The 26,263-nt window shown below is 50.2% G+C and overlaps 1 protein-coding gene across 1 annotated transcript; it reads left to right on the top strand.

Annotated features, from left to right (window-relative positions):
* The first annotated feature begins 280 nt into the window (after nucleotides 1–280).
* LOC142070243 (uncharacterized) lies at nucleotides 281–25,024 on the top strand. The gene is made up of 3 exons (XM_075123798.1): nucleotides 281–391; nucleotides 763–1,434; nucleotides 25,017–25,024. The coding sequence occupies exons 2-3, from the start codon at nucleotides 810–812 to the stop codon at nucleotides 25,022–25,024; spliced, it is 633 nt and encodes a 210-aa protein (XP_074979899.1). The 5' UTR covers nucleotides 281–391; nucleotides 763–809.
* Nucleotides 25,025–26,263: the final 1,239 nt, after the last annotated feature.

The following is a 26,263-nucleotide window of genomic DNA, read 5'->3' as shown; positions in this document are numbered from 1 at the left end:
TGTCTATTTAGATTGTAACTTCTTCAGGGCACGGGCCATCAACGCTTCTCGGTTTGTACTGTGCCTAGCAAAATGAGGACCCACTGTTAGTTGGCCCTTAGGCACTAAGGTAATGAATATGATTTATAATAATCATCTCCTGGCACTTTGAGCCAAGGAAGCCGGCCTTGGGACGTTACTACTTAAAAGTGAGCTGGGCTTAAAAGCATGGAATATTCTTTGTGACAAGTATCCCACAAATTCCACTGACCTCCCTTGTTTTCTTTGCCTTGAGCAGGGTTTCCAGTTTCCAGAACTGATGTGATCTCGCAGCTGGAACGAGGGGAGGAGTCGTGGGTCCCAGACCTTCATGGCTCTAAGAAAAAAGTGCTCCCGAGAGCTGCCTTCATAGGTGAGGCATTGGTTAAACCAACCCCAAAACTGTCGGTGAATACAGGAAACATTTGGGATGCCCTACAAAGACCTTGTGAGCTCTCCAAGTTCAGGATTGTTCCCTGCAGATGTGGAATCGTTAGGCAGAGGTCACTCATGGCTTCCCACCTATCCTGACTGACAACTGGCAGCAGGTCCCTCCCCAATCTTGCTGTCCCCTGAGATTTCTTCTGAGATACGGACCCAGAACTGATCCCTTCCTTTCTCTCCTCTGGGGAAGGTTGAAGGGAAAATCAGCTCCTGATAGGTTTGATCTGTCCTGTACACGTTTTCGTTCCTTCATCCCTTTTTCCGTTCTTCTCTCTGAGATTTCCTTTCTCTCTGGCGCAGGCAGAGACTTACGTCTGGATTCTCTCGGTCTCCCGTCAGGTGTTGGGATGGTGAGTGAAAACGAGGAGGAACCCCAGCAGGAAGATGCTGAGCTAGTAGAAGCCCATGGGATGTTGTCAGGAAGGTCCAAAGGGAATGATTCTGGGAGCTGTGCACGCCCAGAAAAAACAAAAGCCTGTGAGAGTCAGCAGAGGCCAGAGGAAAACTTCGGTAGCCAGTCAGACCTTATTACACGTGAGAGAATGAACTTGGAAGGAACACGCTACACATGCCTCGAGTGTGGGAAAAGCTTCAAAGGGAGCTCGGACCTTCTCACACATCAGAGAATCCACACGGGTGAGAAACCTTATGGATGCCCTGAGTGTGGCAAACACTTCAATCAAAGCTCAGCCCTTATCACACATCAGCGAATCCACACAGGTGAGAAACCTTATGGATGCCCTGAGTGTGGGAAACACTTCAAGCAGAGCTCACACCTTATTACACATTGGAAAATCCACACGGGTGAGAAACCTTATGGATGCCCTGAGTGTGGGAAACACTTCAAGCGGAGCTCACACCTTATTAGACATCGGCGAATCCATACGGGTGAGAAACCTTATGGATGCCCTGAGTGTGGGAAACACTTCAAGCAGAGCTCAAGCCTTATTAGACATCGGCGAATCCATACGGGTGAGAAACCTTATGGATGCCGTGAGTGTGGCAAACACTTCAATCAAAGCTCAGCCCTTACCACACATCAGCGAATCCACACAGGAGAGAGGCCCTACACGTGCTCTGAGTGTGGGAGAAGCTTCAATCAGCGCTCAACCCTTATTAGACATCAGAAAATCCACATAGGAGTGATCTGTAACAAATGCCTTGACTAGGGCTGGCCAAAGGTATTTTTTTCTTTTAAATCACATTTGCTAATTCCCACTTCGTGATCTGTGCCCCATCTTCACCGTGGTTACTCAGCTCCCCCAGATGAGTTGCCTGCTCCTGCCTTTTGCAGCTCATCCTTCTTTGGGGTCAGTCCTGTGATGTTTTCTATCAACTCCTTTCCTTTTGGGTCAAAGGAGCGTGTGTCCCTCCAGCCAGGAATGTTCATCAGCTCCAGGTGGGGGAGAGAGGTTTGTTCCCAACAAGCTACACTGAGGCAAAAACTACCCGTGCCTTACATCCACTAGGACTGTACATGGCGTTGGCTGCTCAAGTTAGTGATCTTGGTGTTAAAAGACAATTACAGTTGTCGTGCAGATGCAGCCGAGGTGCAGTGGTTGGCATTAGCTTTCCCCTTGACCTGACCTAAACTCCATCACATGTCCTAGTCTAAACAAAGCCTGAGCATCACAGTTATACTGTTCCCCCATTTAAAAACCATTGTTAGTCATCAAGTTCCCCCACCAGGATCATATTGTTTCATTCCCAGTTGTCACAGTTCATCAGAGCGCTGTTGCTTCAGGTTTTCCTGAAGGCAGATATTTTTACTCCCGTTTTCCTCCCTTAAAATATATTGAAGTATAACAAAGAGCAGGAATAGGGAAGGGATAGGGAAAAATGTCATTTCCCCTCTGTAACAACAGAAGAACATAGGGTAAATCAGAGGGATTCTCCATCACCATCTCTATCCCCCTGTTCTTCAATTGGTAAGGTCAATATTTCCCGAAGGGGCTGGGAAGAGGATTCTCTAGTAAATGATTTGGAACTAAGCAAAAGACCCATTCATTTGCCTCCCAAAGCAGTTGTGGCCCATGCCCTGCAGGAGGTTGCTCCTGAAGATCTTCCCTTCCTAATCAGGTGCATGTTGCCTCTTATTTGGGAAATGCAATCCCTTCCTAGGTAGAGATGGGAAAAATGGAAGTGACATTTCTGTTCAGCTCACTCCTGGGAGATGCTGTAAATGTGTAGGAAATGACATCCATGAGGAATGTGATAGAGCTGCAGAAAGACACCCATTTTGAGTAGATACCTGACATTTGGTGTCTTAGAGGGATTCTAAGCCGCACCTGAATTTAGTCCCTTATTTAAATCTGTACCACCAGATTAAAGAAACAAAAGGGCATATTTGGGGGAGTTCTACCTCAGTATCGCTACTGGTATGTTGTGTGGTTGGTGAAGAATTCTACGCCAGAGCCGTGTAAAATTGCTACAACTAAGGTCAAAGATTTGACAAGAACTCAGGTAGAAATGAGAGGTACGAGTGGTTGATTTTCACCCCAGAGATGGACGCTATGGTGACCTGTGGCCAAGGTAAACTGTTTTTAGAATTGCTCACACTTCTAAAGGATGCCATGATGAAACTGGGAACAACTGTCTTTTACCATTTGGATCCCAAGTTTCCTGAAGCACAGAGAGAAACAGCTGATTCCTTCAGAGCCATGCCATGCCTATGAGTCCCAAACTGGCTGCCTTGCTGGACAAGAAGCACTTCTGTGTTGGTTAAATGATGGTAGCCAATGAGGGAATGTAACAGATTTCAAGTTCAGACTGCAGGATACATGAATGCTGAGTCCAGAGTCTGTGGTTTGGTCTCTTAGTTTTGCTCTTGAGTCTAATGCATGTGTCTCACTTTTCCGCCTCCTGCTACTCTGAAAGATTAGAAAGTGTGAAAGTAGAGCACAGGTGGTTTTTCTCATGATGCAGCCTTCCCACGTAGTGTGAGACCCCTTCCACCCACACAGGTGAGCCAGAGAGTTCCCCAGGGCTCTTGTTCACAAAGCAAAGATGTCACATTAGGCAGGAGATGTCAAGATCTACAATGGTGATGGGCGAGTGATGGGAGCTTTTCTGGGTGGTTGTTGTTTGGTTGTTTTTTTTCCATGTAATTTTTGTTTTGTTTTTGCAACTAGTTCTTTTTATAGCTGCTGAGCCCCCTTGTCCTTTTGAGCACAGCTCTTTAACCCTCAGGCCTGGCTCTGGAAACCTCAGAACCGGCTTTGCGTTTTTTTTTTCATGTTTGCTATCTTTGGAGTTCGCAGGAGTTCCCCAGGGCTCTTGTTCGCAAAGCAAAGATGTCACATTAGGCAGGAGATGTCAAGATCTACAATGGTGATGGGCGAGTGATAGGAGCTTTTCTGGGTGATTGTTGTTTGGTTGGTTTTTTTCCATGTAATTTTTGTTTTGTTTTTGCAACGAGTTCTTTTTATAGCTGCTGAGACCCTTGTCCTTTTGAGCACAGCTCTTTAACCCTCAGGCCTGGCTCTGGAAACCTCAGAACCGGCTTTGCGTTTTTTTTTTCATGTTTGCTATCTTTGGAGTTCGCACATCCAGACGACATGCGGTTCACAGCAGCAGATACTTTGAGAAACCTGCTGGGTGAAGCAGGCCTTTTCCAAACTGACATTGGCCCAAATTCTGCCTCAGTTCAGCTGGATTGGGACACGTCTGTGTCAAAGGAGTGGTTCACACCTGATTTGCCCAGAGACCTCAGAGGAGGGGTAGTTAGATATAGGATAAGTAGGAATTGACAACAATGAAGTTAAATATAAAGGTGAAAGACCCTCACCTTGCAGGTCAACAAGCCTGTTCTGTTCTTTCCCTCCAATGCATCCGGCACTGGTCGCTCTCAGGTAGCACACTGGGCTTGACGGACCATTGGTCTGACCCAGTCTATGACTTGTCGTGCGTTCTTATGGAAGCCCTCTGCGGCCTTGTCTACACGGGCAAGTTTCTGCACAGGAAAGCAGCTTTCTGCGGTGTAACTCCCAAGGTGCGCACGCAGATTTCGTGATGCATAATAGAAAGGGGCCATGACAGGGACACGCTGCCGTGCGGGGTCAAAGTGAAGGAGCTGTGACATGCCTACCACAAGGTGCAGGAGGCAAACTGCTGCTCCATATTGGGGGCTAACTAACCCCAGCATCACGGCAAGAATCTACCTAGCAGCTGGAGAAAAAATATGTATGAGAGTCAAAGACACCCCCACGTGGCCTGTCTCTTCCCTAATCTCAACACCTGGAAGATTGTCTGGAAGACTCAGAATTTGAACTGCGGAGATTGGTCCCAGGCTGAGAGGGAATTCAGTCTGTGTATTAAGATCTCAACATTGCCTGGAGCAACCAGTGAGTGAGAAAAGCTGTTTGATCCAATTCTTGCTTAGTAGATTCAAATTAGAGTTTAGACTGGGAGTCTGTTTTCATTTGTTATGTAAACACTTTTGACCTCTGTGACCAATACTTATACTCAGTTAAAATCTAACTTTCTGGAGTTAATAAACTTATTTTACTATTTTATACTTACTCCTGAGTTTGTCCAAAGTGCTTGGGAAAGTTGCTCACATGACAAAGGCTGGTGCATGTCCCCTTTATTTTTGATGAAGTGGCGAACTAATTAATGAGCTTACACTTTTCAAGAGAAGGCCGTGAGCCGTGTAAGATGGTACATTTCTGAGGTGCAAGGCTGAGAGCTGGGGAGATATGCTGGTGTCTCTGTATAATTGAGGAGTGGTTTATAGAGCATTCATGCAACTGAGTTGGGTGCTTTGCTGCATGTTGTTGGCCAAATGATCATAGAATCCTAGGATATCGGGGTTGGAAGGGACCTCAGGAGGTATCTAGTCCAACCCCCTGCCCAGAGGAGGACCAATCCCAACTAAATCATCCCAGCCAGGGCTTTCTCAAGCCTGATCTTAAAAACTTCTCAGGAAGCAGATTCCACCACCTCCCAAGGTAACCCATTCCAGTATTTCACCACCCTCCTAGTGAAAAAGTTTTTCCTAATATCCAACCTAAATCTCCCCCACTGCAACTTGACCATTACTCCTTGTCCTGTCATCTGCTGTCACTGAGAATAGTCTAGATCCGTCCTCTTTGGAGCCACCTTCATTTAGTTCAAAGCAGCTATGACATCCCCCCTCATTCTTCTCTTCTGTAGAGTAAACAATCCCAGTTCCTCTGGCCAGGAGGGATTTAAAGGTGGTTAGCCTTCCCTTTCTATTTATGACTCTATCCTACCGCAGGAAGTCGTCCTAAGTTACGCTGCTCCCGCTGCGTGAATAACAGAGCTGGATTTGACGTCGCTTCGGTCGACTTACTGCTCTGTCTACACTGGGCTGGGTCGATGGGAGACGCTCTTCGGTCAATTTACCTTTTTCCTGCCGTTCCTGGCGCAGTCCCAACGGCGACTGGAGAGCGCTCTGCTGTCAATTTAGTGGGTTTTCACTCAACCCCCATGACATCAACCCCCAGTGGATCCACCGCAGCAAACAGAGCCTACCAACCATGGATGTGTGTGTTAGTAGAGATGAAAGTGACTGTTAAATGTTCAAATGTATTGGGTGTTTAAACCTCCTGAAAACTCGTGGAATGTTGTTTGCACTGTTTTCACTTCTCTGTGTCCTGTTACGCTGTAATAGCAAAGAGTTGCCTTGTGTAGACCCCTGTCACTAAATAAGCCCTCAAAGGAGAATGAAGGTGTGTGGGATGCAAGTGAAGAAAAGGTTCATTTCCAAAGAAGGGGTGGTAAGAAGCACCTGGGCGGGGGGCAGGAGGGTGTGGTTTGCACTGTTGTTGCCCAGGGTGGGAATGGGGAAGTGGGCTCTGGCTTAAAGCGGTGTCAGGCTTCGGGGGGCTGGGTCCAGAGCTGGAGGTTCGGGTTGGGGTGAGGGTTGGGCTACTGTTTTGGTTCAGGGGTTTCAAGTTGGGGGGCAGGTTATGGGGTCAGGGTTCCAGTTGGGTTCCGGGTAGGGGGTGGGGTTTAGATTTTGGGGGGAGGGTTTGGCCAGCAGCAGCATAGAAGTGCGGGTGGCAATGGGGTGCAGCCAATAGTGATCAGTCGGGGGTCTTTTAGGTCGTTTCAGTGTCAGTAGCACCCTGGGGTGGGGGTAGGGTCATGTTTACGACAGGGGGCTAAAGTGTTGGGGAAGGGGGTGGCAAGTTGACCCATCCCACTTCGCACTTCCCACACGGACACGCACAATACGTCGAAGGCGTGGACGCACACACGTCACACACACACGATGACACAAAACGGCACACAACAAGACAAACAAAAATACACACGATGCAAACACACACACAACATGACACAGAAAGCATCACACACAAAACATCACACACACGACCCACAACATGTCACACACACACACTCAACACAACACGACCCACAACATGTCACACTCAACACAACACGACCCACAACATGTCACAAAAACACACTCAACACAACACAACCCACAACACGTCACACTCACACACTCACACACTCAACACGACCCATAACACGTCTCACACTCAACATGACCCACAACACATCTCACAACACGTCTCACACACACTCAAAGACACACAGCATGTTGCACGTACGTCGCATACACACAACTTCGCACACACAGTTTGTCGCATGTCGCACATATCACGTCACACACTTGTCTGACTATGCACATGCACATGCACAACACATCGCACGCACACACACGACATGTCACAGACACGACGCACACAAAATGGCACACGACAAAATGGCACACGATAGAAAATGGCACACGACATTGAGACACACATATGACACTGACACGTTGCACGTGGAACACACAGCATGTTACACGTCACACTTTACATGTCACATGCACAACACATCACACACAGCCAGTTGTACGTTGTAGACAGCACGTCACATGTTGCACACACAACACAGTGCGCATCGCAGGCACGTTGCGTGTCGCGCGTTGCACGTATACAGCATGTCACGGCTACACTGCACGTCGCACGCGCACATGCACAACATGACACACAACCTGTCACACACAAAAATCACAGCAACACGGACACACAACCCATCACACACTCAACAAAACACTCAAGAAAACACACAACCACGTCTCACACACACACGACACCACATGACAAACAACGTCTCACACACACAATCACGTCTCTCACACACGCCGACACACACTCACGCACACACGCACAGCACACGGCAGCTCTCACACACGGCACTGACACACACGACGTCTCACACACCCACGACATGACATATGACATGTCACACGACACACAAGACGGCAGAGGACACGACACCAAAATCCCACCCCGGAGACGACCCCCCGCGGGGGCGAGAGCGGAGCGGGGACGGTCGGGGGAACTCGGTCTCTGGGCGGCGCGTGGGGCCGGTGTGGGCGGGAGGGAAGAGGGCGGCAGGGCCGAGGGCGAGATTCCCAGCCCCCGGCGAGCGCTGGGGAGCGAGGGCTCCGGCTCGGCTCTCGCAGCGGCTCTGGCGAGGAATGGTGCCGGAGCTCTCGCCGGAGGGGAACGCGGCAGGAGGGGCCTGAGCCGCTTGGGCCTCTTTCCAAGGAGGCGGAACCAGGCCTCCGCTCTCTGCCCTCTGCAGACCCGGCTGCCAGGTCGGCGCTTCCAGTTCCTCGTCCGCACTCACCGTCTTCTCGTGTGTTCGCCAACTCGCTCTCTCTCCTCTGCTCTCCTGGTGCCGTCTCCCTCTGTAGGACCCGGGTAGGTGTGCATTCCCACAGGTGAGGTCTCGGGAGCCATGGAGAAGTCGGAGCGGACGGAAATCATGCAGGGCAGTAGAAAGGCTGCTGAAAGTACCTGAAGAGACAAAGGGAATGAGAAGGGGGAAGTCCAGACTAAGACAGGAGTCTAGTCTGTAAAGAGAAACAACGGGAAGTCTAAGGTACAGAAACTCTTCAAGTTGCCAAAAGACATTTAGGATGGGAAATGACTTCTTGAATCCAGTCTCTTTAAGATCTTAGGCTTAGTATGTGTGTGTATTTGTATTTGCTTAGTAATCTGCCTTCTTCTGTTTGCTATCCCTTATAATCACTGAAAATCTACCTTTTCTAGTGAAACTATTTTTTCTTTATTATTATTATTATTATTAAACTCAGTTTGTGCAACGGGTGCTCCGTGAGGAAATGATTTGTGTGTTACTCCAAGGGGCCGCCCGGTGTCACTGTTGGTCCATGAGGGAAATGAGCATGACCTGAATTGGCCACCCAGTGTCACTGTTGGGCCAGGAGGGAAATGATTTGAGCACTACCTGAATTGGCCACGCAGTGTCACCATTGCTCCGTGAGGAAATGCTTTCTGCATGACTCCAAGTGGCCACCCGGTCTCACTGTTGGTCCAGGAGGGAAATGATTTGTGCATTACACTGACTGGCCACCCGGTGTCACTGTTGCTCCGTTAAGGAAATTATTTGTGCACTACCGTGAGTGGCCACCGAGTGTCACTGTTGCTCCATGAGGGAAATGCTTTGTGCAATACCTGGATTAGCCACCCAGTGTCACTGTTGCTCTGTGAGGGAAATGGTTTGTGCATTATCTGGATTGGCCACCTGGTGTCACTCTTTCTCCATGAGGGAAATGGTTTGGGCATGACCTGAATTGGCCACACACATCACTGTTGCTCCGGGGAGGGAGGGATTGTTTGTGTGTTACTCCTGAGTGGCCACGTTGTGTCACTCTTCCTCCATGAGGGGAATGCTTTGTGCATTACCCTGTGTGGACACCCAAGACAACATACACATCACACACAAAACATCACACACACAAAACACGACACCGACACACACAGAGAGAACACGTCACACATACAGAAACACGTCTCTCACACACACACAACACAGGACACCGACACACAAACAACATGACACACAAATAAAATGACACACAGAACAGCACACAACACGACACACAAAAATCACACAATACACGACACCGACACATACACACACACACACGAGACGCACAAAACGGCAGACAACGTGACACAGAAATCACACACGACACCGACACCCACACACAATACGACACACAACCCCTCACATGACACACAAAACGGCACACGTGACACACACACACAACACGATGCACAAAACATCGCACACAAAATATCACTCACACACACACAACACGACACACACACAGATAACACGACACACAACACACAACACGAGACACAAATAATGGGAGGGGGGGAAGGCTGAGGGGGGCGATGAGGGGAAGGGGACCAGGGCAGTTGGGGGAGGCTGAAGGGGGGCTGAAGAGGTGATAGGGGGAAGGGAACATTTGGAGGGAGGCTGAAGGGGTGATGAGGTATAGGGGCCGGGGCAGAGAGACAGCTGGGGGGCCTGCTCATCCCCCCGGGAGGGGAGGAGGAAGAGGAGCTCCCCGGTGTCAGAAGCTGCTTCTTTATTAGAACTTTCTACGTTCCTGAGCAGGGTCCTGGGATCAAAAGGTTCGACAGGGAACTAGAGAGATTCCTGGTGGCTCGGTCCATCGATGGCGATTAGCCAGGATGGGCAGGATGGTGTCCCTAACCTCTGTTTGTCAGAAGCTGGGGAAGGGGCGACAAGGGATGGATCCCGGCATGATTCCTGTCTGTTCATTCCCTCTGGGGCACTGTCGGCAGACGGACACTGGGCTAGATGGACCTTTGGTCTGACCCCGTCTGGCCGTTCTTTGCTCTTCTGTTCTTATCACCTGCTCAGTGACATCTGCAAGTTGCTGCCCTCACTCACCACCAGCATCTGCTCCCTGCAACCAAAGGCAGGGAAAATCTCCCTGAAGGGGGGAAATTGGAGGGGAGGGATGGGCAGAGGGACAAAACTGGGAGCGGATCAGGGGTTCAGACAGGGGGGCTGCCCTGCCAGATAGGTGCAGAAGAGAAAACCCCCAGATAGAGGGTGGCAGAGGGGATAACAGTTCCCACAGATGGGGTGAGCCATCAGCAGCCGTTCCAAAAGAGGGTGTGGTGGACGGTAGAAGGACTTGTGTTCCTCACTGGATGGTCCATCTCAGCACCACCTCCCCAGGGCTGTGGTGTGAAAGGCCCCGGGGGGCCCAATGCCCAGGGACCATAGCTCTTCTCTTGCTGACATGGTGGACTGAGCTGCCAGTGGAAACTTGATTCAGGGAAATAGTTTACACCCACCCCCATACCCCCTCATCATAAAGCAAATGGATACTTTTATAAGTGTTTACACAGTTTCCAAGAATTCCTGGCCAGTTTCCTTCTCTATAACATGTCTGCCTGGAGCCTCAAAGGAGCTCAAAATGTGTCCTATCTGCTGTTCTGATTGCCTGAATTGGTCTCCCTGTCCTGAAACCCCTGAATTTCTGTTGTTCCGCATCTTTTCAGGACTGATTTCTGACAATGTTATTTGGATGACACTGTCCAGTGGAGCAGGAACCCACCGGAGAGGTGGGAATTAGGAAACCCCGGTGATCCAATCCCCCGGCCCGAGCTCTTTCATTATTTAGCCGCGGGGACCCAACTTCCACAGGAGCGCGGGAGAGAGCCCCACCATAGCACCGTGCTTCACACACTGACCTGAAACATGGGGACCCTGGTTCAATCCTTCCTCCCTTGCAGGCAGTGGGGGGTGATGCTGGCAGCACCAGCTCCTGCTCAGGCCTCCCTGAGCCACAGATCGAGCCCAAAGGCAGGCTTGCCTCGGTGGCAGGACAGAGCAGAGGGCCCAAGGGGAGTGTCTGGGACTCCCTCTTCATGCTCTTGCCGTGCCTGGGGAGTTGGCTCTTGGTGGGTGAAAGCAAACTATCGAGCTCCCAGTCCCCATGGGGTGTGTGCCCTGGTGTGTAACACTCTGCCCTGAGGTTGGTACTCACGCCCCGAGCTACGCGAGGCAGCTGGACACATCCCAGGTGAGTGCTGTGAGAGAAGGGTCGGGCTAGGACACCTCCCCCTCCTCAGTCTCTCCCATTCAAGGGCTTGGCTGCCTCCCTGCCCAGTGAGCTGGTTTCGTGTGTTGTATTGTACGGTGCCTGTGTGGCCCAAGCACTGTACGGGGAGTTTCGGCACCTAACTCCGCTGTGTGGATCCGTGTTGTTCCTGTGATTTTCTAGCTGTCTAAACCCATGGCCTGTGACGCTCAGCATTGCCACACCTCCGTCCCATCCCGGGCTGCGCCCTGTGTCACCAGTCAGCTCTCTGCAGAGCACAGCTGAGCGATTCCTGATTGACAGGGGTGTGTCCAGGAGAAGAGACAGAGCACAGACTGGAAAGTGACACCTCTCAGCAAAGCCCAAATGCTCCTCCTAGAGGCTCGCTATTCCTTGTGGGTGCTGGAGGGGGACAATGTGATGGGATCCCCCTGAGGTGCAGCCTGGGACCAAGGGACCGCTGTGCCCCCTGAACCCTCGCCAGCCTGGGCTGTCTCTCCCAATGCCCTGCTAGTGACCAGCAGCACCCCCGCCAGGTGCTGTTATCACCCAGCTTGATCGCATGAATGCTCCCCGAGCCACTCCTGAGTCACACAGGGAGGCACCAGCCGGATCCCCCCAGCTCCCAGCCCTGTATCTCAGGAGTAGGCTCTCTATCGTATGAATTGTTTCCCCACTTCGTCAGTGAAAAGTGGCTCGACACCAGCCTTTGATAACTGAGGAATTTACCATCCACTTCAGGGAAACTCACTGGTCAAATTGAACAGGTCAACACGTTTATTGGCGACAAAATCGAGATTTTAAGTGGTATGAAGTGAACGGCAAAAAATCCAAGTAAGTTACCAAAGGAAATAAACACCTAAGCGCACAGTCTGAACTCTCAACCCTCCTAGACTGGGCAACAACGAGACGAAGCCGTTTTTCTCCCCCTCCTGGATTTTGCAGTCCCTAGCACCCAGATTTCTCCCTTGAAATCTGGGCCAGTCCCCTCAGTTGGAGTCTCAAGTCTTCAGTGTCTTTCTTGCTTGCAGTGTAGGTGGGGGAAGGAGAAAGGACAAGCATGTGCCCCTGGGTTTGAGTTTGGTTTTTGTACCCTCAATCCCTGTGCTTGGGAAGCCCCAGGCCAGGCATGTCTGGGGTGGGGGTGGGGCATTGCTCAATCTCCCAGCAAGGTGGAGCAATTCCCTTGCTGTGGCCTCATGCAGGTGAATCATTGAATGGGAGCTTCCTTGCTGGGCAATGGCTCCTGATGGGTTGTATCACACCCCACCCGGGGGGGTGCTGACCTTCCTTGCTGGTACCTCTGGGGAAGCTCATTTTGGGCTGATTCCACAACTTACAGCATGTTTCAGTGAAAACCGTCCAATTCTTCTCATTTCATAGGCATTGAGGAGACACAGATGTAGACAGAGAGAAGAGTGACTTTTGGCAGCTCCTCACCTTTCCCCTGATCCCTTGCATGGCATGGTTTACATGTAATGTCACAATTAAATCCAAGGTGAGGAATATGGGGGTTACAGGGCACTTAGAGGAGTAGGATTCGATGTTTGCATTTTGCATAATGAAAGACAAGGGATAATCATGTATTAAATGGATTGATGTATGATAGGATTTGACCATATTCTGCCCGCCTCCCTTTCTGAGAGCAGGAAGGAACGGCCTCGTGTGTCATTGGTAAAGAGGCATCAGCCAGATTCTGATGTCTGAAGCTGATTTCAGGCAGGAATAGACCAGAACAGTCCTGGTCACCTTTTGTTTCAGGATAAGGTTTCATTACGGTATTTGCTCCAAGGTGTTGTTTCTTCTCTGCATTACAAATTAAGTTGTGTTTCTTCTCTGCATTGCAAACTAAGTTGCCTAAGGTTCTTTTGTAATCCCTTTAGAAACCATATCATCCTTTCTAAAATATTATCCTGTTTGAAAGTCTCCATGAAATTGTTTGGTATGAGTGAGAAATGTGTGCATAGTTCAAAATAAAGGTGAAAAGCCATCACAAATGTCCAGATGGTCAAGAAGAAGTGAGAGACTTGGAAACAGCAGGAGACAATCAGAAAACATCCATTGTATCCGACGCTAAACATGTTAGCAGCATTGATGACCTCAAAGGTGAGGCAGGCACCCTGAATGCAAGACAACAAAGAAGAGCTAAGGATGGGACGCCAACAAAACCATCAAATGATAATAGCGGAAAACCCGGAGATTAACCCCACTTAAGGACTAACGATTACAGAATGACATTGCAAAATCCATCGACGAAAGTGGGAATTTACAAGTCTAAAACTGGGGTGTTTTGCCATCAGACTCTGGGTTCAGTCCTGCAAAGCCTCGGAGCATGGGATCGCGACCGACAGAGCCCAGCTCCTCGCTTGTGTTCAATCTAACTGGCCATTATATTGACAAGAGCTACAGCAAACTGGTAACTGTAAGACCATCTGCAGGACACGTGTGTGTGTGTGTGTGTGATTAAATGCGTATGCTAAGAGTTGTATTTTCAAGAAATGCGGCGTATTGCCTTTTCCCCTGAAAAGATCCCGTGTGCTTCTTATCAGCATAAGACGCTCCCCCAAGGTGTAGAGTGTCACAAACACATCTCATGACTCTGCCCCCAACAACTGGAACTAAGACAAGAATGTGGAAGAAACAAGAAGAATTGTGTTAATGGTTTATTTACAGTAACTGGAAAGCAGGAAAGTAAAAGGAGCTGAGAAGGAGCTTTCATAACCACAGCGTAGGGCAAGGGGACCCAGAGATTTTGAGAACAGTTTTCATAATGGCACTAAAGTCACAGAAGTGGCCAGGAAGTAACCCAGGGAATTAAGGAATTACCATCTCACTTGAAGAAAAGGAGTACTTGTGGCACCTTAGAGACTAGCAAATTTCTTTGAGCATAAGCTTTCGAGAGCTACAGCTCACTTCATTGGATGCATTCAGTGGAAAATACAGTGGGGAGATTTCTATACATAGAGAACATGAAACAATGGGTGTTACCATACACACGGTAACAAGAGTGATCACTTAAGGTGAGCTATTACCAGCCGGAGAATGGGGGGGGGAGGGGGGGAACCTTTTGTAGTGATAATCAAGGTGGGCCATTTCCAGCAGTTGACAAGAAAGTCTGAGGAACAGTGGGGGGTGGGGGTGGGGGTGGGGATAAACATGGGGAAATAGTTTTACTTTGTGTAACGACCCTTCCACTCCCAGTCTTTATTCAAACCTCATTTAATTGTATCCAGTTTGCAAATTAATTCCAATTCAGCAGTCTCTGGTTGGAGTCTGTTTTTGAAGTTTTTTAGTTAAAGATTTGCAACTTTTAGGTCTGTAATCGAGTGACCAAAGAGATTGAAGTGTTCTCCGACTGGTTTTTGAATGTTATAATTCTTGACGTCTGATTTGTGTCCATTGATTCTTTTACGTAGAGACTGTCCAGTTTGACCAATGTACATGGCAGAGGGGCATTGCTGGCACATGATGGCATATATCACATTGGTGGATGTGCAGGTGAACGAGCCTCTGATAGTGTGGCTGATGTTATTAGAACCTGTGATGGTGTCCCCTGAATAGATATGTGGATACAGTTGGCAACGGGCTTTGTTGCAAGGATAGGTTCCTGGGTTAGTGGTTCTGTTGTGTGGTGTGTGGTTGCTGGTGAGTATTTGCTTCAGGTTGGGGGGCTGTCTGTAAGCAAGGGCTGGCCTGCATGGGAGAGGTTTTAGTTGGGTGCTGAAGGTGACGGCTAGTGGCGTTCTGTTATTTTCTTTGTTGGGCCTGTCCTGTAGTAGGTGACTTCTGGGTACTCTTCTGGCTCTGTCAATCTGTTTCTTCACTTCAGCAGGTGGGTATTGTAGTTGTAAGAATGCTTGATAGAGATCCTGGAGGTGTTTGTCTGTGTCTGAGGGGTTGGAGCAAATGCAGTTGTATCGTAGAGCTTGGCTGTAGACAAGGGATTGTGTGGTGAGCCTCCAGCTTTCATCCAGACCACACCACACGATCCCTTGTCTACAGCCAAGCTCTACGGTACAACCACATTTGCTCCAACCCCTCGGACAGAGACAAACACCTACAGGATCTCTATCAAGCGATCTTAAAACTACCTGCTGAAGGGAAGAATACCCAGAAGTCACCTACTCCAGGACAGGCCCAACAAAGAAAGGAACAGAACGCCACCAGCCGTCACCTTCAGCCCCCAACTGAAACCTCTCCAGCGCAGCATCAAGGATCTGCAACCTATTCTGAAGGATGATCCCTCACTCTCACAGATCTTGGGAGACAGGCTAGTCCTCGCTTACCGACAGCCCCCCAACCTGAAGCAAATACTCACCAGCAACCACACAACAAAAACACTAACCCACGAACCGATCCTTCCAACAAACCCATTGCCAACTCTGTCCACATATCTATTCTGGAGATCTGGAGTACTGTGTCCAGTTTGGGGCCCCACACTACAAGAAGGAGGTGGAAAAATTGGAAAGAATCCAGCAGAGGGCAACAAAAATGATTAGGGGACTGGAACACATGACTTATGAGGAGAGGCTGAGGGAACTGGGATTCTTTAGTCTGCAGAAGAGAAGACTGAGGGGGATATGATAGCTGCTTTCAACTACCTGAAAGGTGGTTCCAAAGAGGATGGATCTAGACTGTTCTCAGTGGTAGCAGATGACAGAACAAGGAGTAATGGTCTCATATTGCAGTGGGGGAGATTTAGGTTGGATATGAGGAAAAACTTTTTCACTAGGAGGGTGGTGAAACACTGGAATGCGTTTCCTAGGGAGGTGGTGGAATCTCCTTCCTTAGAAGTTTTTAAGGTCAGGCTTGACAAAGCCCTGGCTGGGATGATTTAGTTGGGGATTGGTCCTGCTTTGAGCAGGGGAGTTGTTGGGGACACTGGGGCATGGCCACTAGGTAACTCGAGGGGATGGAAGACCACGAGTGTCAATGAAGCCCCCTCGCACTAGGCCCAGGTGTCCTTGCCCGCCCCCCCCCACTCTGGAGGCACTTGCAGCACCTCTGCATACTAGGTCCAAGTGTCCTTGCCCCCCCCGGCCTGGAGGCACTCGCAGCAGTTATGCTGAGGATCTGCAACAATATGTTGCAGAGTCAGACTGCCTGAAACTAAACAAGGACGAACAGGGCAGATATGGAAGAACAATGCTGAATAAAGCAGCTTTATGTATAGGTTAACAAATGATACAGAGAACAAGGGAACTAGCTGGGAACTGGATTGGCTGGCTACATGGATACTTAGGGCAGCTTCCTATTGGATAGGTATGCTGGGAAAAAGGATGTATAAAAGCCTGTGTAACTTCCTGCTGTGGGTGCAGAATATGAGATCTTATTCTCCCTGTACCTTTTTGCAGCTGCAAATAAACTTTTCTGCTTCTCCACCCCATTGTGATTATTGGGTGTAGCACACCGGGTAGCGAACCAACCTCAGCTGTTGTTTAGCCTCTTGGCACTGGGTGCCGGTAACAGGTTGGACTAGATGACCTCCTGAGGTCCCTTCCAACCCTGATATTCTATGAATCTATGATTCTATGATTCTAGGAACACCATCCTAGGACCTAATCACATCAGCCACACCATCATGGGCTCATTCTCCTGCACGTCTACCAATGTGATGTTTGCCATCATTTGCCAGCAATGCCCCTCTGCCATGTACATTGGCCAAACCAGATAATCTCTATGCAAAAGAATAAATGGACACAAATCAGACGTCAAGAATTATAACATTCATAAACCAGTCGGAGAACGCTTCAACCTCCCTGGTCACTCAATTTCAGATCTAAAATTCGCAATTCTCCAATAAAAATACTTCAAAAACAGACTCCAGCCAGAAACTGCAGAATTGGAATTAATTTGCAAACTGGACACTGTTAAATTAGGCTTGAATAAAGATTGGGAGTGGGTGGGTTATTACACAAAGTAAAAACTATTTCCCCATGCTAAGTTCCCCACTACTGTTACTCACATCTTCCTCTCAACTCTTTGAAATGGGCCATCCTGATTTTCACTACAAAAGGTTTTTTTCCTCCTGCTGAGAATAGCCCACCTTAATTGATTTGTCTGTTAGAGTTGGTATGGCAACCCCCATTTTTTCACGTTCTCTGTGTATATATATCTTCCGACTGTATTTTCCAGTGGATGCATCCGATGAAGTGGGTTTTAGCCCACGAAAGCTTATGCCCAAATACATTTGTTAGTCTCTAAGGTGCCACAAGTACTCCTCGTTTTCTTTTGTTTTTTGCTGATACAGACTAACACGGCTCCCACTCTGAACTAAATCATTACATCTCTCCTCAGAATCAATCTGTAAGCACAAAGAACACCCTGGAGACCAGGCCTGTAAATGTTAGGAAACATCAGAGTTAAGGTGACGTGTACATACTTCGCACAGTGCTGTTGTGCATGTGTGTTATGATACAGACTCACAGGTGTGGCCCTGAGGTCAATTCCCTGCCCCCCACAGCATCAATTTCCTCCACACTCCCAAGGGAAGTGGTGCTTCCTCCATCCCTTGATGAGATGCCTTTCTGGAGTCTGCTTTGGTCCAAAACTCGCTACTGTGCCATGCAGGAGGCCTGTGATGTGTAGGGGGCCAGATGAGATGATCTAAGAGTCTCTTCTGGCCTTCAAGTGTCCAAATCTCTGCAATACTGCGTGTGGCACATGGAGCATCCTCTGATGGTTCCACGTGTGGCGTGCTTGAACCCTTGCACGACCACTGAGTGTGTGGGGGTGACCCAGGGGGAGCAGCTCAAACACGCACAGGAGCCGGCTCGGGGCAGGACATGAGCCCTGCAGGGCAGGGGTGGGGGTGGCAGTGACATCACAAGGGCCTTTTGCAGCACTCAGCTGATTGGTGAAAGGCGGTTGGGAGGCGGTGACCTCACAGAGAGTCCACGACAACGGCCAGGGAGGACAGGCTGCAGGGCAGGGGGATCTCAGAGACCCCCGGGGCTTTGCTGCAGGGAGTCTCCTTCTTGAGGTGTCTCCTTGAGGACTGAGAGAGAATTCAGGGTCTCGTATGTGAGTGCGAGGTGGAGCCTCTCTGGAGTTTTCTCCTTTCCCGCTGCTCACTGAGCGAGAAGACAGACGTCCCTGTGGAGAAGGGAAGAGCCCCGGAGAGGTTTGGTACAGAGGGAGCCTGATCCACCCGGTGCTGGCCAAATTCTCGGCAGGGAAAACAGAAGGTTAAGGTGGGACAATTTTCCCCCAGCTAGGCCTTTGTCCCTTCGAGTCCTTGGGGTTTGTCTTTTTTGGTTTTCCTTTTCCTGCTTCCCTCCGTCCACTGGCGAGGAGGGGGCTGCTCTATAGCCCTCATGGTGGGAGGCCTCCCAAAGAGATGGGACAGGAAGCGTGCTCTGAGAGTGATCCTCACCGGTGACCTGAGCCATCCCTCGGCCATCTGGGGAACCCTCAGCCCACCGCCAGAGTCTCCATGCTGATTGGCTGAGCAGGGGGTCTCGTGGCAGGGAGGAGATTCAGGACATTGTTGTTCTCCTTTAAGGCCCAGTAAATAAGCCAGAACCAACCATCTGTTTGGTGAATTGTTCTCCCCCTTGCTGCTGATTGCCTCTGAGCCGTTCCTGGTTCTCGCTGGTGTTCTCGTGCTTCTAAAACACTCGCTGAAGAATCAGTGTGAATGGTTGTTGGTCTGTAGCTCATTGCAGGTCCCTTTATTCTGATCCTTCAGTGTGTGAAACTCCAGACTGATGGTTCATTTGAAAGTCAGGACACCCGGGTCCTGTTCCCAACTCTATCCCGACAAGTTGTATGATGGAAGACGAGACCCTTCGCCTTTCTCAGCCTTCGTTTCTCCCTCTGTCAGTTGGGGAGAACAATCCTCTCACCCCTGCCTCCCGGAGGGGGGAGACTGGGGAGCTGTGGGGACCTATTTGAGAGCGTCACTCGGAGCAGTGTATCGTAGGAGGTGTCCTATCGGGTTGAGTCATTCCAGAGGATGATGGCTGGCAGCAGAACCCCGTTTTCCCAACCTGGCGTGACACAGCTTTCCATGTGAACCGAACCAAGGGCGCACACAGGTCCAGAAGCCGGCGATTTCTCCTTTGGCCGCTAGATGGCGCTGCAGGCTCCCACTTCCCCCTTCTCCTGGTCAGCGCAATGCGGGTTAGTCTCCCCAAAAAGAACGCCCGTCTCGCTTTGGACGTCCCTTGACGTGCCCCCTGTGGGCTGTCGGGATACGTGTCCAAAAGTTGCAGGGCTTGTTTCATGGTCTCCACAACGACAACCTTTCTTCCTTTTTAGACGTGACGACCTTTTTGGTCAAGATCCTTGATTATTCGGGGACTTATCCCGGAAGACCCAAAGTATTTGGGACATAAGACTTGTCTGGAAGGGCGCACAGGGCTAAATTGTTTTTGGCCATAGCAGGTGCCTTGTCACAAGAATGACGTCCATCCCCCTTCCAAAGAAGCCCCAAATGAGCTGTTACCAGGATTGCCCTTTACCTTGGGGTACGCCCATTTGTTAGGATTCCTCTTCTGGTGAGGGGAGATTCGGCAATTCTGTCAATGTGCTGCTTTTGTCACTTGAGTTTTCCTATGGATCGCTACTCCTTCCTTCTGCAAGTTCCCTCCCAATGGAGCTACCCTGCAGGACCTCGGTTCCCCAGGGCTGGGGTCTTCCAGCCCCCAAATGTGATGAACATGAACAGACACACAGGCACACACACATGAACATAGCATGTCAGAGAGGACTGGGTCATCAGCACTCGCAAGCTGACCCCTGGTGTGTCCCGGGACTCAGTGGGCTGGATCGAACAGCAATTTAATGCTGGTCCCCTCACATGTCCTTGGACTCAGCGGGCTGGGCTGAGCAACACCTTAATCTGCCACCCTCCTCTGCCCCCAGGTTCAGCACCTCCCTATCCCCGCCTTCACCCCACAACCATTCTGCTAGTAACCCACTTGCTGAGCAAACCCCCAAGGATTTTTGGGGCTGCAGGGATCTTTAGCTTGGGTACAAGGAGCGTTGCTGCAGAGTGAATGGAGAAGCCAAAAACACCCATGGAGGTGGGGTGGGGGGCTAGCAAACTATAACTGATCACAGGAGGCAGGGTCAGGAAGCTATTCCTAGAGAGAGACAGAGGCACAGAAAGAGACAGATGGATCTCAGCACTCCTTGAAGCTGGAATCGATCAGGGTTCCCAGGTGGCCTTGGTAGCGGAGGGACCGGAGCGCTGGAGCCAGGCAGAGCCCCCAGCATAATCAGTCAGGAAAAGCGAATGAGGAGGACTTGTGGCACCTTAGAGACGAACATATTTATCTCAGCATAAGCTTTCATGGGCTGAAGCCCACTTCATCAGATGCATGCAGGGGAAAATACATCAGGAAGATATAGATATAGTGATACAGAGAAGACGAGAAAATGGGGGTTGCCATAACAACCCTTAACGAGACCAATCGATGAAGGTGGGCTGTTAGCAGCAGGAGAAACAGAATTTTGTTGTGATAATCAGGCTAATCTGGGGGGACTAAAACTGCAGGGCAGAGAGAGCAGTAAGTGTTGGGGGGTCCCAATCCAGTCCCCCAGCTTCTAGCCGCCCACCCCCTTAAGGCTGCCATTGCTGGGAGCTCCCTCCATCTGCAGCTTCAACTTGTAAAGATTGTAGATAAAACCTGTACAGCTGTGTGCCTTTGGGCAAAAAGTTACACACAGGTACATGAAATCCATGCAAAAGAAACCACAGTGGGTAAAACCAGGGAACAAAAGCCTGAGCAGCCAAAACCCCAGCCAGCTGTTGCTCCCACGAAGAGGGAACTGTTCCAAGATCTCATCCTTCACATTTCTCCTAGGAACTACCAGGGGCCGATTGAAAAGTGTGAAAATATTTTTTCAAAGAAAAAACATCCACAACTTGATTCCATTTTATTGACAGCATCATTATTCGTACTAGCCTGGGTTGCCTTCTCTGGCAGAAGAGAGGCAGACAGACGAGGATGAGGACCACCAGCTGTGCCCCCACAAGACTGGGCTCTGGGCCAATCCTCCAGATATCTGAGACCCACATCCTTCCCCAGATCAACCGCCTTCAAAGTGGACCAGACCCACATCCCTCCCCAGAATGACCATCCGTGACCTGGACAGCGCCCCCAGCTCAGCCAGGAAGGAGAACTCTTGAAACTTTCTTTGGCTTTTCATCTCCCTGTTCTTCCCCTAATTGTTGGGGGCTGAAAATACCTGGCCGTGGGAAGCCAAGAGGCAGGCCCTGGATTCTACCTCTCGGGAGCCCACAGCTCACCCCCAGACGGTCGCCGACGGTCTGGTGAGACGCTAGAAGGGCCATTTGCAAGTGCTTCAATTTTCCAGCTCGATTTGGCTGTTGGTTTCTGGCCCAAAATGCGGAGGCCTGACAGCGTCAGCACTGGACAAATGTGGCTCGTTGCTGGAAGAGTCTGATTCTCCCGTCGTCTTCTCCCTTCCGAGGGATCCTCCACGTCTCTCAGCAGCTCCTGGGGTCCCCAGCCGCTGTCCCCCCAGCCTGGTGGCAGACTGACGGCAGGGCAAGAAAGCTGACGCCGAACCCTCTTTGCTGTTGGCCTCCGGGACATCGCAATCAGCTTGTGCAGAAACACACACAGACCCCACCCGGAGCACATCGCACGTCACACACACAACACGTCCTGCGTCGCACATCACACACAACACACCTCACGTTGCACGTTGCATGTCGCACACGCAAACAGAAGACATCGCACCCCACACTTCACATGTGCGTCTTCTTGTTTGCCGTGTTGAGTGTGTGTGTGATGTTGTGTTTGTGGTGTCATGTGACATGGTGTGTGTGTGTGTGATGTGTTTTGTGTAGTCTTGGGTGTGTCGTGTTGTGTGTCATGTTGTATGTGTTTGTGCCTATCTGTGTGATGTGTTGTGTGTCGTGTTGTGTGTTTGTATGTGTGTGACGTGGTGTGTGTGTGTGGTGTGTTTGTGGTGTCATGTGGCGTGTGGGGGTGTGTGTCTGACATGTTGTATGTCATGTTGTGTGTGTTTGTGTCTGTGTGACATATTGTGTGTTGTGTTGTGTGTGATGTGTTGTGTTTCATGTTGTGCGTGTGAGAGACCTCTTTGTGTGTGTGTGATGTGTTGTGTTTGTGACGCATTGTGTGTTTGTGCGATGTGCGACATGTTGTGTGTGCGATGTGCGACGTGCAACATCTGTGTGCGACATGCAACGTTTTTGTGTGTAACGTGCGACACGCGACGTGTTGTGTGTTCGAAGTGTGGCGTGCAATGTGCGACGTGTGCCGTGCTGAGTGTGCATGCGACGTGTGACGCGTTGTGTGTCCGACATTCAACGTGTTGTGTGTGTGATGTGCGATGCGCGATGTGTTGTGTGTACAGGTGTGACGTGCAACATGTGGCGTGTGATGTGTTGTGTGTGTCCCTACGATGTGCGACGTGCGATGTGTTGTATGTGTGACGTGTTGTGTGTCATGTTGTGTGTTACATGTTGTGTTGTGTGTGTCTGTGTGAGACGGGTTCTGTGTCATCTTGTGTGTGTGTGAGAGAAGTGTTTGTGTTTGTGATGTGTTGTGTGTCATGTTGTGTGTCACGTGTGTGTTTGTGTGTGACGTGTTTCTGTGTGTGTGTCGTGCGACTTGCATACATGTGTGCATGCGATGTGTTCTGTGTATCCGTGCAACGTGCGACGTGTTGTGTGGGACATGCGATTTGTTTCTGTGTGTGTTGTATTGTGTGTGTGTCATGTTGTGTTATATATGTGTGTGTGACGAGTTGTGTGTCGTGTGTGTGTCATGTGTGGTCTAGAGTGTTGTATGGATTGTGTGTGGTTGTGTGTTTGTGGTGACATGTGACGTGGTGTGTGGGTGTGGGTGTGTGAGACGTGTGTTGTGTAGTGTTGTGTGTGTGTGTGAGACGTACTGTGTGTGTGTCTTTGTGGTGTGGTGTGTGTGTGATGTGTTGTGTGTGATGTGTGTTTGTGTTGTATTGTGGGCCGTTTTGTGTCATGTTCAGTGTGTGTATGGTGTTGTGTGTGGTGTCATGTTACGTGTTTTGTGTGAAGCGTGTGTCAGGTTGTGTGTCGTCTTGTGTGTGTTGGTGTGTGTGTGACGTGTTGTGTGTGTGAGACGCATTGTGTGATGTGTTGTGTGTGTGTGACGTGTTGTGTGTGTGAGATGCGTTGTGTGTGTGAGATGCGTTGTGTGACGTGTTGTGTGTGTGTGACGTGCTGTGTGTCGTGTTGCGTGTCTTTCTGTATGTGTGACATGTGTGTAGTTTTTTCTGTCTGGGTGATGTGGTGTGTGTCGTGTTGTGCATGTGTGAGATGCGTTTGTGAGTGTGAGGTGCGAGGTGCTGTGCGTGCGACGCGCAAGGTGTTGTGTGTGACCGTGCTGTGTGCGATGTGCATCATGCAACAGGCGACGCGTTGTGTGTGTGTGCGTGCAACGTGCAATGTTTTGTGTGTGTGCGTGCTACATGCAGCATGCTGTGCGTGTGACGTGCGACGTGTGTGTGTGACGTGCTACACGTGAAATGTTGTGCGTGCGGCGTACAATGTGTTGTGTCTGTGCGTGCGACACACACCACATCACACACAACACGTCTCATGACACCACAACCACACAACACACACTCAACATGACACACAAAACGGCACACAACTCAACACACACTCAACATGACACACAAAACGGCACACAACTCAACACACACAACACACAACATGTCACACAACACTACACACACACACACAACACGAAACACAACACAGCACACACACACTGAACACAACACTCTGGCCGACACACAGCACACACACAAGACATCACACACACACAAACGTGTCTCACACACACACGTGGGCAAACGTGGCTGGTTGCCGTCAGGGTCTGCGTCTCCCTGCGGGTCCAGGGGCCTGGCTGCAGCTCCCGCCCCAGCCCTCCCCCCGGGGGCGTTGGCTGCTGCCCCTTCCCGTGTCCCGGCCCCTCCGGCCTGGGTGTGGGGCTGGTGGCTGGGCTGTGGAAACGCCTGTGGGATGCGGCTTCCTTCGAGTTCCCAAAGGGTTGGTTGGACTCGGGCACGAGTCTCCTTTCCCGTGCGAGAGATCCCGGCGTCACCTTTCCACCACGTCCTTGCCAAGGCTCCCTGCGCAGCTGAGCCGGGAGGGTTTTTTCACCTGTGTTTTTCTCCACCATCCTGCCTGCAGAGGGAGAGCTGCATTCGGGTCTCACTGTGGTGTGTTGGTCAAGGGGTCGGATTCTCACTCGGGGCGGGAGAGAGTGCGGAGAAGACCTTGGAAAGGTGAAGTCGGGGGCAGGACTTTTCAGGTGCCTGTTTTTGTGGGGGTTTCTTGAATGTTGTTTTTTGCTGAAATGGAGAGAAAGGTTGTTGGCTTTTCAGCCTGAAGGCTTGTTCTGTCCAGCAGCCCAAACTGCCAGCCTTGTTTCACCTCTTTAATGTTGGACAGTGTTGCTGGCACCCAGTGCCGAGAGGCTAAACAACAGCTGGGGTTGGTTCGCTACCCGGTGTGCGTCACCCAATAATCACAACGGGGTGGAGAACAGAAGTTTATTTGCAGCTGCAAAAAGGTCCCAAGGACACCTGGGCCTAGTGCGAGGGGGCTTCATTGACTCTCGTGGTCTTCCATCCCCTCGAGTTACCTAGTGGCCATGCCCCAGCGTACCCAACAACTCGCCCCTTTGAGAACACTCAACAGCCTTGGCTCTGAGTTTTCTCACTTGGGCTACTTATTTCTTTACAATAGGACTTTGCATAAGCACTCTGTGATAGCCCTGAAGAGAATGACTTATTAACTTTTGCAAAAGGGCCCTAACGCATGAGACTGCACAGCATAATACCAGTAATACAAGCAATACAGGAAAGAAAAGTTTCAATAACAGGCTAAATAAACCACCCAGCCAAGACGACAAACCCCAGCCTGAAAACAAGGTTTGCAACCAATTGCTCTCTGGGGCAGTGTAGGCAACCTGTGCTCCGGCTCGGGCATGGGCCTCAGCCTGTACCACCTTTTCATAGATCTCATAACTGCTATCATTGACATATACACAACAGCGGGGCCCGACGAGGGCACAAACCCCTCCTTGGGATGCCAAGAGATAGTCCAAAGCCAGCCTGTTTTGGAGGGAAAACGTCCTGAGCTGCTGAACCTCTTTATTTAATGTTTTTACTGCTGACCCTAAATCACTAACCGAGCCTTCTAACTCTAAGGCCACCTTCTCAAGTACCATTTGCAGGCTTACAGTATAGCGGCCTATGCCTGCCATGGCTGGCCCGGTAAACAGTGGTGCTGTTCCCAGTACAGAGCACCCTACAAGCTTCTCGGTTGTGAGGGGATTCTTCATCTTGCCCTCCAATGCCGTAGTCAGTCGCCGCAGGGTCTTTTCTCGTGACTCAACAGAGGTGTCTCAGGCATTTCTAATCTTTCCTTTGGGCAGCGTGGCAGTTATGGAAAGATGAGGAACTCCACGAGCTATATAACAGCTACCTGTCCAGTTGGCTGGCAGCACCTTGTAAGCCTTTCGGCCACATACAAAATAGTGACCCTGTAGGGCCCAATAAGGATGGTTTCTTAAGGGGATTCCTGGGCTATTTAAGGCTGCTTTTCCAGTTCATATGCCCCTCGGGGGGCATCCCATCCTCCTGATTGGGTACAAGTGGGGGCATTTCTAACTGTGCCGTTCAAATTACACTCGCCATAGGGACCACTACAAACCCACCATTGGCTTGCTACGTTGGAGATATTAACTGGACGGCAAGTTATATTTCCAAACCCTTTTTTTGTGGTAAGATTATTTGTAAGAGTTTCCCCAAAAGGAGAGGAACCATTACACCCACACTGCTGGCCTCCCCTGTTGGTCTTTATCCAATACCCATCAGCCCACT

This window comes from Caretta caretta, chromosome 28, assembly GCF_965140235.1.
Source record: "Caretta caretta isolate rCarCar2 chromosome 28, rCarCar1.hap1, whole genome shotgun sequence".
Classification (NCBI taxonomy): domain Eukaryota; kingdom Metazoa; phylum Chordata; order Testudines; family Cheloniidae; genus Caretta; species Caretta caretta.
This window is presented reverse-complemented; position numbering and strand designations above follow the sequence as displayed.

What these genes read in the sequence shown, in the direction of transcription:
- LOC142070243 (XM_075123798.1), top strand. Translation starts at nt 810, where the DNA reads ATGGTGAGTGAAAACGAGGAGGAACCCCAGCAGGAAGATGCTGAGCTA.